This window comes from Myotis myotis, unplaced genomic scaffold (assembly GCF_014108235.1).
Source record: "Myotis myotis isolate mMyoMyo1 unplaced genomic scaffold, mMyoMyo1.p scaffold_m19_p_20, whole genome shotgun sequence".
Taxonomy (NCBI): domain Eukaryota; kingdom Metazoa; phylum Chordata; class Mammalia; order Chiroptera; family Vespertilionidae; genus Myotis; species Myotis myotis.
In genome coordinates, this window is record NW_023416325.1 from 21,180,281 (window position 1) to 21,194,601 (window position 14,321).

Consider the following 14,321-nt stretch of genomic DNA (forward strand, 5'->3'; position numbering starts at 1 on the left):
GGGATCCATGGTCATAATTCTAGAACACTCAGGCTTCCACCCCTTTCTCTGTGAAGGCAGGCACCAAGCAAGACTGTCACCTTATATGCCCCAATTTCACATCTTGGCTATCACACTGACAGCTTACTAATTAATACAGGGTTTGATATTTATTGAGGGGGGGGGGGTAGAAGAAATGAGAACATGCATTGACTAACGATTTTAACTAATCACAGGGAATGACTTTGGAATCTCATAATCACAGAATGCTGGGACAATTCCTCTCATTACTGTCTCTGGCTTTAGACTCTTGGCCAAATCAATAAAAGCACGTGAGGGAAGGGACGCGAAACATGTTGGTGGGCCCTGCAGGTGTACGCAGGGCTCACACCACACCTCTACCCCACGGCACCATTCAGACACCATGTCACACATCGGTGTGCTCTAAAGTGTACGGACTCCGATTCTCTCCCTTCCTGGACAGGATTACATGGAGTCTTAAATTTCAAGTCCAGGCAGAAAATGCTCTCCCACCAATAAGCATGACAGCATCTTGAAAGTATGGATTTTTGCTTAAATTTGACTCGCCTGTTGGTCTCTACCTTGATTTAATCTCAGCCAGTAAATTTCAATGCAAATGCAATTGACAGGATGGGTAAAGCGAGAGTGAGGAAAAAGAAAGCAGAAGACCCAGACTGGCTTCCCAGTGGCCCCTGCCAAGCTTCTTCAATGCCCATCTTCAACTTAACTGCGGCGATCCATCTAATTTGGTCCAGAAGCGGAGGCCAAATGGGGTAACTACTCCTTCCCAGGCGAGGAGATGGAGGCCTCTTTGAAATAAGCAATAATAGCCCATTTAACTATTCCTTTTATTGATAAAACAGCCTGCTGTGAAGCTGACAAGCCTCCTGGGAGATCATTTTAGATCTGGCTGATTTAATTTGATTGATGCTTACACTGGGTCTGAACCTGGGCCTCGAACAATGAGAGAGAGGGCATCAGAGTACAGCATTTTTGACCATTTTCTCTTTCTCTTGGAAAATACATTCTTCAGACAAAATTCAACAAAGCCATTCAGGCAACAACCACATGAGGCCCATAACCAGGTTTAGAGGACGTAATCAAAAGGAGGGGAGAGGGAAAACCCACAGCCTCAAAACTGAATGGAAGCAAACGCATGGAGCTGGGTTTCTGCGTGAGGGGCTTACAAACAGCTGTCTGACCAAGGCAGCTTTCTGCCAGAACTTTAAGAAGCCCTGTTTTCCATGGCATCTTCATCTGTGAGACTGGTAGAGCCCTAGTTTCTAGACCTAAGAAAGCTGTTTTTCTTTTTTTTCTAAGATGCTCTGAGGCAGTGATCTCATCTGACTAAATTAAGTCGTGACTTGCTGCTGTGCTAGGCTCCCAGCAGCCATTAGACACAGCATATTCCAACCAGCAGCAAGCAGGATTTAGAGACTAATTTCCCCACAGATAAACAGCGGTGACATGCGCTCTATTTTATACCCTCCTCCTTCCAAAGGGAAGAAGATACATGGCCACCGCCCTCCCTCCCAATTCCAACTGAGCAGAAAAATAAATGTCTCCCTCCTCCAATGTAAAAGGATTTGAGGAATTACAGGCCAATCCCCCAGGGACAAAAGGCTAAAGACACAGCCCTAGGCACACAGTGAGGACTCATTGAGTATGGATTAAATTACTGAGTTCTCTTCCTTTCAGATCTTGGGTATTCATACAGGGGCAAAATATTAACATACAATGCATTAAATATAATTTTTGGTTAGATTTTTAAGTGTCTCCTTTAGCAGCCAAGAAGAGCTATCTGGCTGTCTTCCTCCCCATCCACCCAACTCCAGAAAGTGTATAAGCCTTCTCTGCATTCACTCTTATATATTCATTTCATTCTTACCTCCATTTTTCCCTTTCATAGTCTTATTTACTCTTTGCCTTTTGTTTCTTATTTACCCTGTTTCACTGTTTTGTATCTTTCTAAATTGCTTTCAGTACATTTTGAAACAAGGCCAAGTATAAAGAGATATCATGACTACTTTTTTCCAAACAAATATTGGGGGCATGTGTCATCAACAGTGTTTAATAAGTGTTCTCATAGAGACATGGAAATTCAGATTTTAGTCAGTATCTGAACTTGACATTAAGTCCTGGAAAATCTAGGAATCGCAAGTACCTTCTACATCTGTTACTATGTTACCCCCAGAATCCTAGAAGTCCCCGTGTCCCAGGCTGGTCCACAGTGCCAGGGTCCTGACATGAGTTTCCAACTGGGTTGAGATAATGGGTTCTCCAAACCCAACAAAGGGAGAATAACTTCTAAGAATGAAACTAGTTTAAAATATATACCAGATCATACCAAATGCATACATAAGACATAAAGCAGAATCTACAAATTAAAAAAAGAACGTAAATAAGGTTAACCAAAACAAATATAGAAATATGGTACTGTTAAGATTATTTTTTTTTTAATGATTATTGAAAATCAAAGTAGAAGATCCAAGCAAAAAGACTTTGGCTAAAACTGAAATTCCAAATATAACTGAAATTCAGATGAATACACCTGAAATGAATATAATATTGAATGTCAACTGTAATTGAAAAAAATAAAAGAAAAAATAAGGATGATTTTTTTTTAAGGGAAGATAAATAAAGGAAGACCTTTTCCAGATGCTAAGGAAAGCTCAGATATTACCAAATGATCTGAAACACTAATTCCAATGAAGGAGAAGCCTATGTAAGCCAATTTAATGCCCATTCGACATCTCAAGAGATCTCTGTTTTCTCTTTCGAAATGTCTAAGAGTGAGCAGACACCTTAGCACCACACTCATCCTCGCTGCGGCCTTCAGCGCTGCAGGAGCCGCTCCCCAGGCCGCTCCCCAGGCCTACCGTGAGCGCCTGGATCTCCTCTTCTGCTTCCGCAGTTGTCTCTTCTAGCTCCGTCTTGGCCTGGCGGAGCTGGCTCTCCAGGGCCGCCCGGGCAGCCTGCAGGGCTGTCAGCTGGGCCTCACGCTCCTGCAGGGAGAGCTGCAGCTCCGTGAGCTGGCGCTTTAGCTCCAGCTTCTGCTCCTCGTGCTCGAGGCTGACCTGAGACACAGAGAGAAATGCCCAGTTGACCTTAACTATAAAGGAAGCCAGGATGTGACCTGCTGTTCAATATGTATCTTAAACTTGGTCATGGAATCAAATTCTTCAGCACTCAACTGAGGGGGAAATTTAAATTAAACAGGTCTGACTTCTATGAGTCTTGAAAATCAACAGGAGTCAGAAAATGTGAGAGGATGTACATACAAACCATTCCTTATTTACAAATATTCAAATGCTTGGGAAGGTTTCCAAAGGAAAACCATGCAACAATCTCCTCCAGGGGACATTATAACAAGAGCTCTTACTAGAAAAGCATTTAAAAGCAATGATAGAAGTAACATCATATTAGTAAGAGGAACACCTTCATAATTAGAATACAAATGGAACAACAGGCTAAATTCCGTGTATTTTAAATATTCTTGCTCGGATTTGTTCCCATTAGGTAACCAGTAACAATGTCACATCACGAATATTCTTCCTTCTATCGGCCCATCTAGCCATCTATCTACTCAACATTTCATTCATTCATATAAGAAAACTTTACTCAGTAACCTCTGTGTAAAAAGGAAAATGGAGATGAAAGACAGGATCTGCCTTCAACTTGAGAAGAAAAATGAAAACCAACCATTCTCTTGTGTTTGGTCATGTGCAAGGGTCAGGACATGCAGGGGTGTAATGGGAACACAGCGGAGGGCAGAGGTGGTAACTGCATCTGTGTACTGAAGAATACAGGAAGCCAACAAGCAGCTCAGAAAAGAAAGAAAATTCCAATCAGGGGCAGCAAGGCACCCAGAGGCATGGAGATGAGAAAGACTGTGGCGCATCTATTGACCTAACAAGCACTGACAAGGCTGAACCGAGAACCAGACTCTGTCCGACATTAATGACCAAGCAAATAACAGACGCTCACTGCCCTCAGAGAGCTCACTCTCCAATGGGACTGCCAAGAGGCACACAGGGTGATAAGTTAAAAACAGGAAGCTGTGGGGACCCAGAAGAGACATCAGCTCCAGCTCCAGAGGACAGGAGAAGGCTCCCCAGAAAAGATGACACAGGAGTCCCAAAGGCCATACGGATGAAGAGAAGAAAGGCTTAGGAAAGCTTTAGCCTAGAGAACCAAGAGAATCAGTGGTTGCTTCGAGGCAGGGCAGGGAACCAAGGACAGAGGTGAGTCCAAGAGGAATCTGTGTTTCTGCAGGTGCATTACACGAGGGAAACCATTGGCCAGGACAGGGAACATGAGAGGAAGAGCCAGTCTGAGGAGAAAGATAAGAAATTCAGTCTTCGCCTATTGAACTCGAGCAACAGGGAGACAGCGAAATGGAGAGGTCTAACATCTGCTGGGATGATGGCTCAGAAACCGGAGGGAGGGCTCGGGTGGGAAGTCGGGGGCAGCTGAAGCCAAGGCTATGATCTCTCTGTGAGGTTGAGAATGATGACGATGGTGCAACGACGACATGACAGCAGCAAATGTACTCACAGGAGCCAGGCACTGTGTTAACTCCTTTCATCTTCATAACTACTATGACCTCTGTTCTGCAGATTAGCAAACTTTGGCATTGAGATCAAGTAACTGGACAAATGTCACACAGCTAAACAAGGTCAGGGCTGGTTCGAACCCAGGAAGTGTAGCTCCGCTACTTACTGGTGGCCTTAATAAAGGGCCAGCACTCCGCTAGCAGGCCTGGAAACTCCCCTGCCACTTGGGAAAACCATGAGACGCAGCTGACAGCGGAGGAGCGGAGGTGGGTGAGCAGGATGCTGAACACGGACAGGAGAACCCAGGAGCCCTGCACAGTCAGGACGCCACACACTTTGCTAGCGAAGAGCTAACGCTGCACACACTGGGCGGGCGCAGGCCCTTCAAGATGAGTCAAGCCGAGGCTGAGGCCTCTGACCCCGTCTCAATAGCAGCAGGCAGCAGGGAGGTCGGACCTGCCTTGTTATATTTAAAGTTCCAGAACTCCCAGAGAGCATACAGCTCCAAGCCTCTCAGCAGCATTCTAAATTTCTACCACCATCCTTGGGGGACTAGCTGTATTAATTTAAGAACAAAGCAACACACTTCCCAGAGGCATTTTAATTGCCCAGATGAGCTATACAGCCTCAGGGCAGAAGAGGTAAGAAAGACATTTGTGGAAAAGAAAGGCAGTCCATCCAGCCAATGTTCCCAAGCTCAAAGAAGTCTCTCTGAGTTATTTAGGGGGGAGTGGTGTTAAACTTACTGAGGAGTAAAAATATCGCCTGCATGATAAAAGTTAAACCATCACCTAAGGCTTTCAGATGACCTAGAAAGATGGTTCTCAAACTCTACAAACAAGAATTTCCTGGGGCATCTGTTAAAAATGCAAACCTCTACTCTGCACCCTCTCCAACCCCAACCCCATTCCAACAGGCTGAGGGAGGAAGCGGGCCAGGAATCTGCATTTTGACATACCAAGTGGTCCTAATGGAGGGTCCACACTTTGACAACTCCTGTCCTGTGGAGTGCTGGCCTCATTACAACACTCCAGTGTAAACTAAGACGTGCCTAAGCATGGGTACTCCCCAGACCTCTGCCAGCGTAGCAGGCTTTTCCTTGAGAGTCACCATCTGCTCTTTGAAGAATTCCATCACCAATATTTGAGCACAGTGTCTCCACTCCCAGCCCAATGTCCCACTTCCAACAACCACTCTGCTGAACGGCAGGCCTGTCTCTGCAGGTGCCAGGTTACCCTGCCCACTAGGCTGACAGCCCCAAGATCAGGGACTGGGTCTGTCTTGTCACAGATTATATCAGGCTACTAACTGGCACACAGCGGGCATTTAGTAAACACAGCATGGGTGAGTACCTGAACGTAACTTCATCACTTCAATCAATCTCAACATGTTTACAACCGAGTATGTTGTATTTTCCTCCTCAAAACCTGGCTGTCCTTCCCAGCTTCCTTATACCTCTGAAGAGAACCACCTTCCATCCAACAAACCTACCGTTTGGTTGAATCTGCCCCTGTCATTAAGCCATGCAAAGAGCCAATGCCGTGCTAAACTCTGTGCATGAGCTGGGTCATGTGACCCTTGCTAAATCGAGATAAGGAGGAATCACTCTGCCTCCATCTGAAGATGCACCAATTACATAAGCCCCATGTGACCTTGAAAGGAAGATCAGTTTTCATGGCTGCTTTACAGATGAAGAAACTGATGCACAGAGAGAAGGTAGCCTGCCCAAGGTTGGAAAACTCATCAGAAGTGGAGGTGCGACTCTAACCAAGACCCTGTGCCCAGCCTGTGCCCTTTTCCAGGCACAATGCCTCTCACGTGAGCACTGACTTATGCCTGATCCCTGGCTGGTTTGGGGCCCGAGTCCTCCAACAAATCCTCTGGGGCGATCACCCTCACTCTCACCTCCCTCAACCGTGTCTCCAGCTCCAGCAGACGATTCTTATCGCTATGGTCTTGGTGGCTGATTTTTTCCAGTTGTTCCTCCAGCTTCCGGTTCTGGGCCTCCAATTTCCCAGCCTGCGTCTCCAGGTAAAACTTCTGCTGCCTGAGTTCTGAAATCATCTCTTCCTGGGCCTTCCTGGTGGGGGTGGTAAGAGGAACCAAGCAAAAGCACAGTCTCGTCAGAGGTGAGCACGTCCTTTCGGAAGGACAGACAGAAACAGAGCGAGTGATGTGTCTTCTACAGTAAGTGGACACGGTCATTCCCGGGTTAGCTAGGACCTGACCTGGCCTCAGGGTCATTCCCAGGTTAGCTCTGTCCTGACCTGGCCGCGAGAGCATGATCCGAGCATGGGGACGAGTCCCCCACTTTGGGGATTAAGTGTGGCCAAGGGGAGTGCAAGATATAATCACCTTTCACTCTTTGGTAGACCTTTTTTTTTTTTTTTTTTTTTTTGAGTCTGTAGAGGAGGGCAGAAAGGGGGCCACTTAGAGTCTAAGAGAACCCTAACCACGCTTTCAGGTGGACTCAGGGGAGGAGAGAGGGCTGAGGGGAAGGAATGCCGTTCCTTCTACCGCTCCGTGAACCATGCTCACCTCTCCCAGCCTGCTCGAAGCATCAGAAACCAGAATCACTCAAAGACCAAAGAGCAGTCTGCCAAGCTGGTTTAAACTAAGATGGGAATGTTTTAGAAGAGCTCTGAAGAGATATTTAAAGAAAAAAAACACCACTCTGGAGATTGTAATTTCAAGATCAAAGTACTCCTGGAACAATGAAGAGTCCTTGCTAAACCCCACACTTCCTCCCCCAGGGTCTAACTTAATAACAGCAAAATAGATGGCCCAATTGGGCACCACAGATCACCTCTGGCTAATCACTGCGGGCAAGTCTGGGAACAAGGTCTGCAGCTTTCCAAAAGCAAACTATAAACAGCCTCATTAGAGACAGCAAAACACTATAATCTAACGGCAATCTGAAGCACTTAAGAAAACCCAGCTCAAGAGAGACTCTTAGAATGAGCCCACTTAAGAGAGGGCAAGATTGCGTAAGTATGGGAGGGGGGGGCCGGCCAAACTACAGAAGTAATTAAATCTGCTCCAGCTCCATCAGAGGGGAATGGAGTTTATGCCCAGGAGAGAAGATCAAAGTGTAATCACACAGGCAGCTAGAATCTGAATACTTACATGTTCCTCTGGGTAAAAAGACTGCTGTTTGCAGCAAGTTTATTGGCTTCCGACAGCTCCACAATCCTCTGTTCCAGGGATCTGATCTTGGAATCCATAGCATTGATCATCTGAAACACAGGGGACCTCTGAAACCTTACCCACAGGCAGTTCTCCCAGCACAAGAGTAATGTGAGCCATGTGCCAGGGTAAGGGTCTCATCTGAAATGCAGGCCATCTGACCAGAGGCAACAGGCACACAACTAGTCTGTACCCTGAGGGTCACAGATCTTATTGCTCAAACGATGGCACTCAGTTGTTTTACCTAAACAGCGACTGCATGTCCCACACTAGCTAAATGGCTTGCATTAGAAACAGGCAGGAGGCCCCATTCAGGAACCTGACATTCTGCAAGTAAGCAGGCCTCTTTCAATCCCATGGCACCTGCATGTCACCTGAGCCTGCAGGAGCCTCTAACTTGAACCTACAAGTCCATACTTCTCATCACCCATGGAGTTGTCCTTTCCTAAGTGATCCCTTATCACCCAGCCACTGCTGTCCAACATCCTTGAAGGTTTCCCCAACTTAAGGAATCATAAACCAGCAGAGGTCATGGTTAAAAATACCACCTCCCAGGACCCTCCTTTAGAGAGTCTGAGGTGCGAAGGCCAACTACAGAAGTCGTTAGGACAGTAGGATCTGAGATAACACGCACTGCCTGTGAGCCCATGAGCAGCAACTTTCTGAAATGCCTGCTTATATGGATTAGAAAGGAGAGATGGACAAGTGAAAGAGCGGACGCATGAGGGACACCAAGGGCCATTGGATGTTCTGTCAGGGGGACGTTTTGAAGGACGATGTTCTAGCTGATGACAGATTAGCTCTTAGAGAAGAGTGAAAAGGTGAAATCGGCCATCCTGAGCTGCCACCTCCACTGCTTTTAGGAGAGGAAAGTTACAGAGAGAACCACCTGTTTGCAACAAATTCCACCAGATAAAGCAGAAAGAATAATTCATCAGCTGCAATGGAGTCATCTCAGGTGTGTGGTTCCTGGCATGGTTCACAAACCCTTTGAACACTGGCTTTGCGATTTCTTATACCTACCGCCTTCTGCTCGCTGAGAATCTTGCCTTTCTCATGGGCCTCCTCCTCGTGTCTCTGCATCATATTCTCCAGGCTCTCCTTATCAGCCAGGTCTTTCTTTATCTGATTGTCCAACACCTATGAGAAACAGAAACAAAGGAAGTTAGTTTCCTGAGCAGCAACGCTGAGCAGGGAAGGCTAAACAAGGGCACTTGAGAAAAATGGGGAAAGGAGGTAGGAGGGGAAACGCAGTTGGAGAGGACAAGCCCTCCAAATTCTGGGGCAAAGAGAGGGTTTGGGAGTCGGTTTCTTAGCTGAAATGAGGTTAAAAAGTCTTACCATGAAATGGCAAGTAACCCATTGACTTGAACTAAGAACTTATTTTGAAATCAGTAGCCAAAAAGACCGAAGAGGTATATCTTAAATGGAGGTGAACTCCAAAATGAAAGAGAAAATAAGATCTCTCTACAGATCCTATCATTTGAAGATATTACCTGAGGACAACTTTCTCGTGGCCAATGCACCAGTAGTTTTCAGAATATTGCTTGCTCTTAAATTTGCACAAAATGAATCTAGATATCTCTGGGCTCCTATGTGAAGAGACAGAAGGCTGGAGACCGAGGAAGTCTGTGCGACCGAGGCTGATGGTCAGACAGCCAGGGGCAGGAGGCTTTGCCCACCAGTAACGTAGGTGGAGAGTCAACAAAGAGAGAAAAAACGAATGTCTTTCCTCTGATCCAGCTGCACAAACAGTCACTGGAAAGAGAAACCTTTCCCAGGGGAGAGAAACCGTGTGTTCTCAGTGCCGAGAATGCCACTCTGAGCACCTCCTGTTCCTGAGAGGAAAAATCAACCAGTAATGGTGTCACCATCCGCCAGCTTGATCTAATGTTCTGCAAGCCCTACTGGTTGCCAAAACAAGAGAAAAAGAAAGACAACATCATAACTTGTCCAAGCCTTTGACCACAACCCTGTGTTCCTCATCTGAGAGAATCCACTCTGCTTTTCTGAATGACACCAACTGCATCTGATGCTGGAAAGAAAGCGGAAAGAATTGGGGTCACAGATGGGATTGAAATCTGCCTTTCCCACAATGCCTATTGTGAGGGGACCTTCATAGAGCATGGGGACATTGTCCCTGAAAAGAACCAGTCAGCAGGGAGGGGGTCCACATGATAAAGAAAGGAAAGAAAGATTTCAAAGAGGGCTTTAAACTAGAACCGACTGATGGAAAAAAATAGAATGAGAGTTGGTGGAGAAGAACAAAAGGTGGAGAACAGGTCATGGGAAAAGGGAAGAAGCTCAATAGGATAAGTGGCCCATTCTCTTGGATGTCAGGGCATGATTCTAAAATTATGAACAAGAAAAGGACAGAATCTAGGGTATGATCATAATTATAACTAAAATGGCCTTACAGAGGCAGGATCAGGAAATACAAAGCAGAATAGGCTAAAAAGAACAGTTTCATAAGGATTCCAGGAGGGAAGACAGAAGAAAACGGATCTTTCCCTAACATTCCCTAAACAAAGTTCTCGCCATCTAGAAGGCAGCAGAGACTACATAATATCTAGACCAGGTATGCTCTTTTTTACAAGGTGCTAAAGCAGTAAAGCACATTTTCGGGGTGCCTCTGCTCAAAAAAGACCCCAATATTGGCAGTGATGGAACCCAGTAAGAGGTCAGGGTGAGCTGGAAGAAACCAGTCTCGGTCAAGACAGAACATGTCTTTTTGACAGGAAAGTCAATGTAATATCACAAATCTTAGAATGAATTTTACGAAGGGTTATTTCCATCATGCAAAGGTGCCAATGGACTCCTGTATACATAAAAGTCTGGATCCCAGAATTCAAACTAAAATGATGAGTATATAAAGTTTAAAATACACTTTGCGGTCACTTCTGGGTTGTTTTCCGATATTTATTTTAATAAAAAATAACCAAAAGTAACACCAAGGGTAAAAGAAAGAAGATGTCAAGCTAGTGATGGTGATAATACTGTGTGAGCACATGCATGTTGGATTCTCCAAAAGAGAACCAGTCACCTCTTTGAGAATACCAACCAAATCAATAACAGCATCACCACAAAAATTAAAAACCTTCTTCACTGTCTGATTTGGAAAGGGAAGAAACAATATTTGAGATATAATGACCAATGTCTGATTCTCTAGAACATAAGAATTGAAGGCTAGGTCCAAAAGCATTAAAAAATTGTGATGCCATTTTAAAAGGAAATGGATAGGCTGGCATCCATTTCTGACCACCGAATTTATTAATAATAATTGAATTAAAATAATAATTTCAATAATTAAAATAATAATTGAATGTATCATTTTATATGGTGGGTAAGATTATTTAGGCTACTTTTTCTACAGAAAATGACTTAAAATGCTAAATGAAATATGAAAAACATTTTCCCAAAAGTGAAAGCAGAAACCCAGAAAGGTAAAAACGGCACAAGCACCTTTTAACTTGAGGCATTTTTAAACCAAACCAGACTTTCGGTTTTTTGTTTTTGTTTTTTTTTTAATATATTTTATTGATTTTTTACAGAGAGGAAGGGAGAGAGATAGAGAGTTAGAAACATCGATGAGAGAGAAACATCGATCAGCTGCCTCCTGCACATCTCCTACTGGGGATGTGCCCGCAACCCAGGTACATGCCCTCGACCGGAATCGAACCTGGGACCCTTCAGTCCGCAAGCCGACGCTCTATCCACTGAGCCAAACCGGTTTCGGCAGACTTTCGTTTTTAATAGTCTCAAAGGTTAAGAAGGCAGACAAGTCAAAACCCATGGCCACCCACAGGGTGAGCACACGTTCTCATTCAAGGTCTTGTAGGATAATTAATAATTTCCTAAAGAAAACGAGCAGCTCACCACGCACACAGGAGACAGGCACTGTGAAAAAGAACCAAGAGAAACAACAAAGCAGAAGAAGACCTTCAGATACTTCAGATATTGGGATCATCAGACACAGATCATAAAACAAATATGCTTAATCATTTAAAAAATAAAAGGCAAGCTTAGAAATGAATGCATGAAATAGGAAAATTGTCTTAAAAAATCTAGGAAGCTTGGGAAAGAACTAAATAGAATGTCTAGAAACAAACAAACAAACAAAAAATACAGTAACTGAAATTTTCAACTCCATGGGTAGGTTTAACAGCAGAGTATACAGGTAAGAACTAATAAAATGGAAAATCTGTCAGACCCTGCCCAGAATGTAGCACTAACAGATAAAGAAATGGAACTAGAAACAAAGGGTAGACTGTTGGTTATTTAACACATGCCTAATCAAATTCTCAAAGGAAAAGGAAAAAGAGAAGGGGAAGAGACAATATTTGAGATATAGAGATAGACAATTTTCTGGAAATATTAAAAATACCAATACATTCAAAGCTCAGTATATTTCAAGCAGGATACATAAAAATAAATCTGCACCTAGACACACTGCAGTAAAACTTCAGAAAATTAAAGCAACATTTTTATAGAGTCAAAAGGGGAAAACAATAAATTACTTTCAAAGATAGCAACAGTTAGATTGACAGCTAACTTCTCAATAACAGTCATAAAACCCAAAAGTCAATGGAATGATAATTGCCAACCTAGAACTATACCCAAACAAAATATCTTTCAAGAATGAGACTGAAATAAAGACATTTTCAGACAAACAGTACAGAGAGCTTGTCACCAGCAGAACTTCGCCAAAGAATATCAAGGATACACTTTAGACTTATTGGAGGGATCACTTCATAAATTATGTCTAACCACCATGCTTACACCTGAAACTAATATAATATTGAATGTCAACTGTAATTGAAAAATTAAAAAACTTGTTTTTGAGGATATGCTTTAAACAAACAAACCAAAAAAGTTTCTTAGGTCTGAGATGCAGCAAGGCAATAAAAACAAAGAACGTGGTCAATCCATCTAAATCAAAACTATCACGGACTGAATGAAAGTGGGTCAAAAATATTTAAAAAATAAAATTGAGATACAAAATGACCAAACTTTTAAAATAAATTTTTGAAGCTCTAATATCCATGCCCCTACATGGGTAATACAACAAAGCCTTCCACAGTGGCCTTAAGAGAGTTTTTATCCCAGACAGTCCTTTGATCAAGCAAGAACTGGCCCAAAGTGCCCAGGAAGAGAGAGAGGCTATGTGGTGCTCTAGGCTGAATGCCAGGGAAGATCAGAAAGTGTCTTTACTTTAATTTTTTCCTCATAGTGCTGCTCTTTCTGCTTCAGGTGGACCTCTAGGTGCTGGGCTGAGATCTGGGCCTCCCGGTGCTTCTCCTCCAGCTCCTGGACACAAAAGAACAGACAGTCAGGTGTGCAAAGGGCAGGCCATAGCCAGTGTGTTAGACATTCACAGGAAACATGACTTTGGCACAGGCAGCACAGGCAACAGGCATCTGTTCCTTCATCACTAGCCCTAAGGCTCTTGGGAAGGAAATCGCCACCAAGCCTTGGCCTGGGCTTCCCAAGTCCAAGTATACACACATATACACACACAGCTGGTGGGCAGAATCAGAAATCTGTCAGTGTGACAGGTCAAACAAAGGCAGCTCTTCATATCTGCATAGAGAAATAAGAGTAACAAGGCAACACTTGAACGTTTAGCACAGCGCAAAGCCCTGACCACTATCTTGAGCTTCAGGCCATTTTCACTGCTATGACAGCCTTAAATGAGAAAGTAATTTTAACTTATTTTAAATTTAAAGTTAATTTATTATGATAAAAAAGTATTTTGTATTTTTTCTCATTAACAAAGTGATTGCTCAAGAACCCTCGCTGAGAAGGAAAACTCATGTTACACTTTAAACACTTTTGAGTTTTGAATGATTATTTCAACTGACTGGTATGCAGAATATGAGAATGGAGACATTCATATTATCTAATGTGTGTATCAGCAATTTTCAACCTTTTTCATCTCATGACACACATACAGTAATTACTAAAATGCTACGGCACATCAAAAATATATTTTTTGCCAATCTGACAAAAAAATAGGTGTAATTTTGATTCATTCACATCAGACAGCTATTGTTGTGTTGGCTGTTGTCACTTTTTTATTTGACAATCTAAGGGAAAAGAGGTCAGGTATTGCATGTTTTAAAAATTCTTGCAGCACACCAGTTGAAAATTGCTGGTTTGTGTGATATAAGCTAATGGTAACAAAGCAGAACATAAAACATACTGATAATAATGACATAAATATGTACACATATATGTTATAGATAGAAGAGAATTTGGAGTAATATAAGTAGCTCAAATTTAATGTTCTCTGCATTCTTTTATTAAGTATTCTGCTTTTAAACAAACTTGTAATTCATTTGAAAATTATACCAATTCATTTGCCAATGTATCATAAACTGATTTGTGAAAGGCAGCATTCAATTCACTGAAACATTCTCTAAATGCAGATATCATATCCGCATCTACATTAAGTCTTATGAATCTAGGCCCATTAGTTCATTACTAACATAAAAAGTTATTACTCCAAAACTAAGATAACAAAAACAAACAAAAAGTTATTAGTTATTACTCCAAGTTTTCATCTCTTGACACTATTAT

General features: G+C 43.1%; 1 protein-coding gene across 9 annotated transcripts in view; it reads right to left on the reverse strand.

Moving 5' to 3' along the window:
* Positions 1-14,321, reverse strand: part of CIT (citron rho-interacting serine/threonine kinase) — a 167,737-nt gene that overhangs the window by 50,273 nt on the left and 103,143 nt on the right. For all 9 annotated transcript variants that reach the window (XM_036353436.1, XM_036353435.1, XM_036353434.1 and 6 more), the window contains 5 exons: positions 12,954-13,049; positions 8,766-8,882; positions 7,683-7,792; positions 6,462-6,636; positions 2,880-3,077 (listed from right to left, as the gene is read on the reverse strand). In XM_036353436.1, the coding sequence (XP_036209329.1) occupies positions 2,880-3,077; positions 6,462-6,636; positions 7,683-7,792; positions 8,766-8,882; positions 12,954-13,049 (696 nt within the window). The remainder of the gene's footprint in view (positions 1-2,879; positions 3,078-6,461; positions 6,637-7,682; positions 7,793-8,765; positions 8,883-12,953; positions 13,050-14,321) is intronic.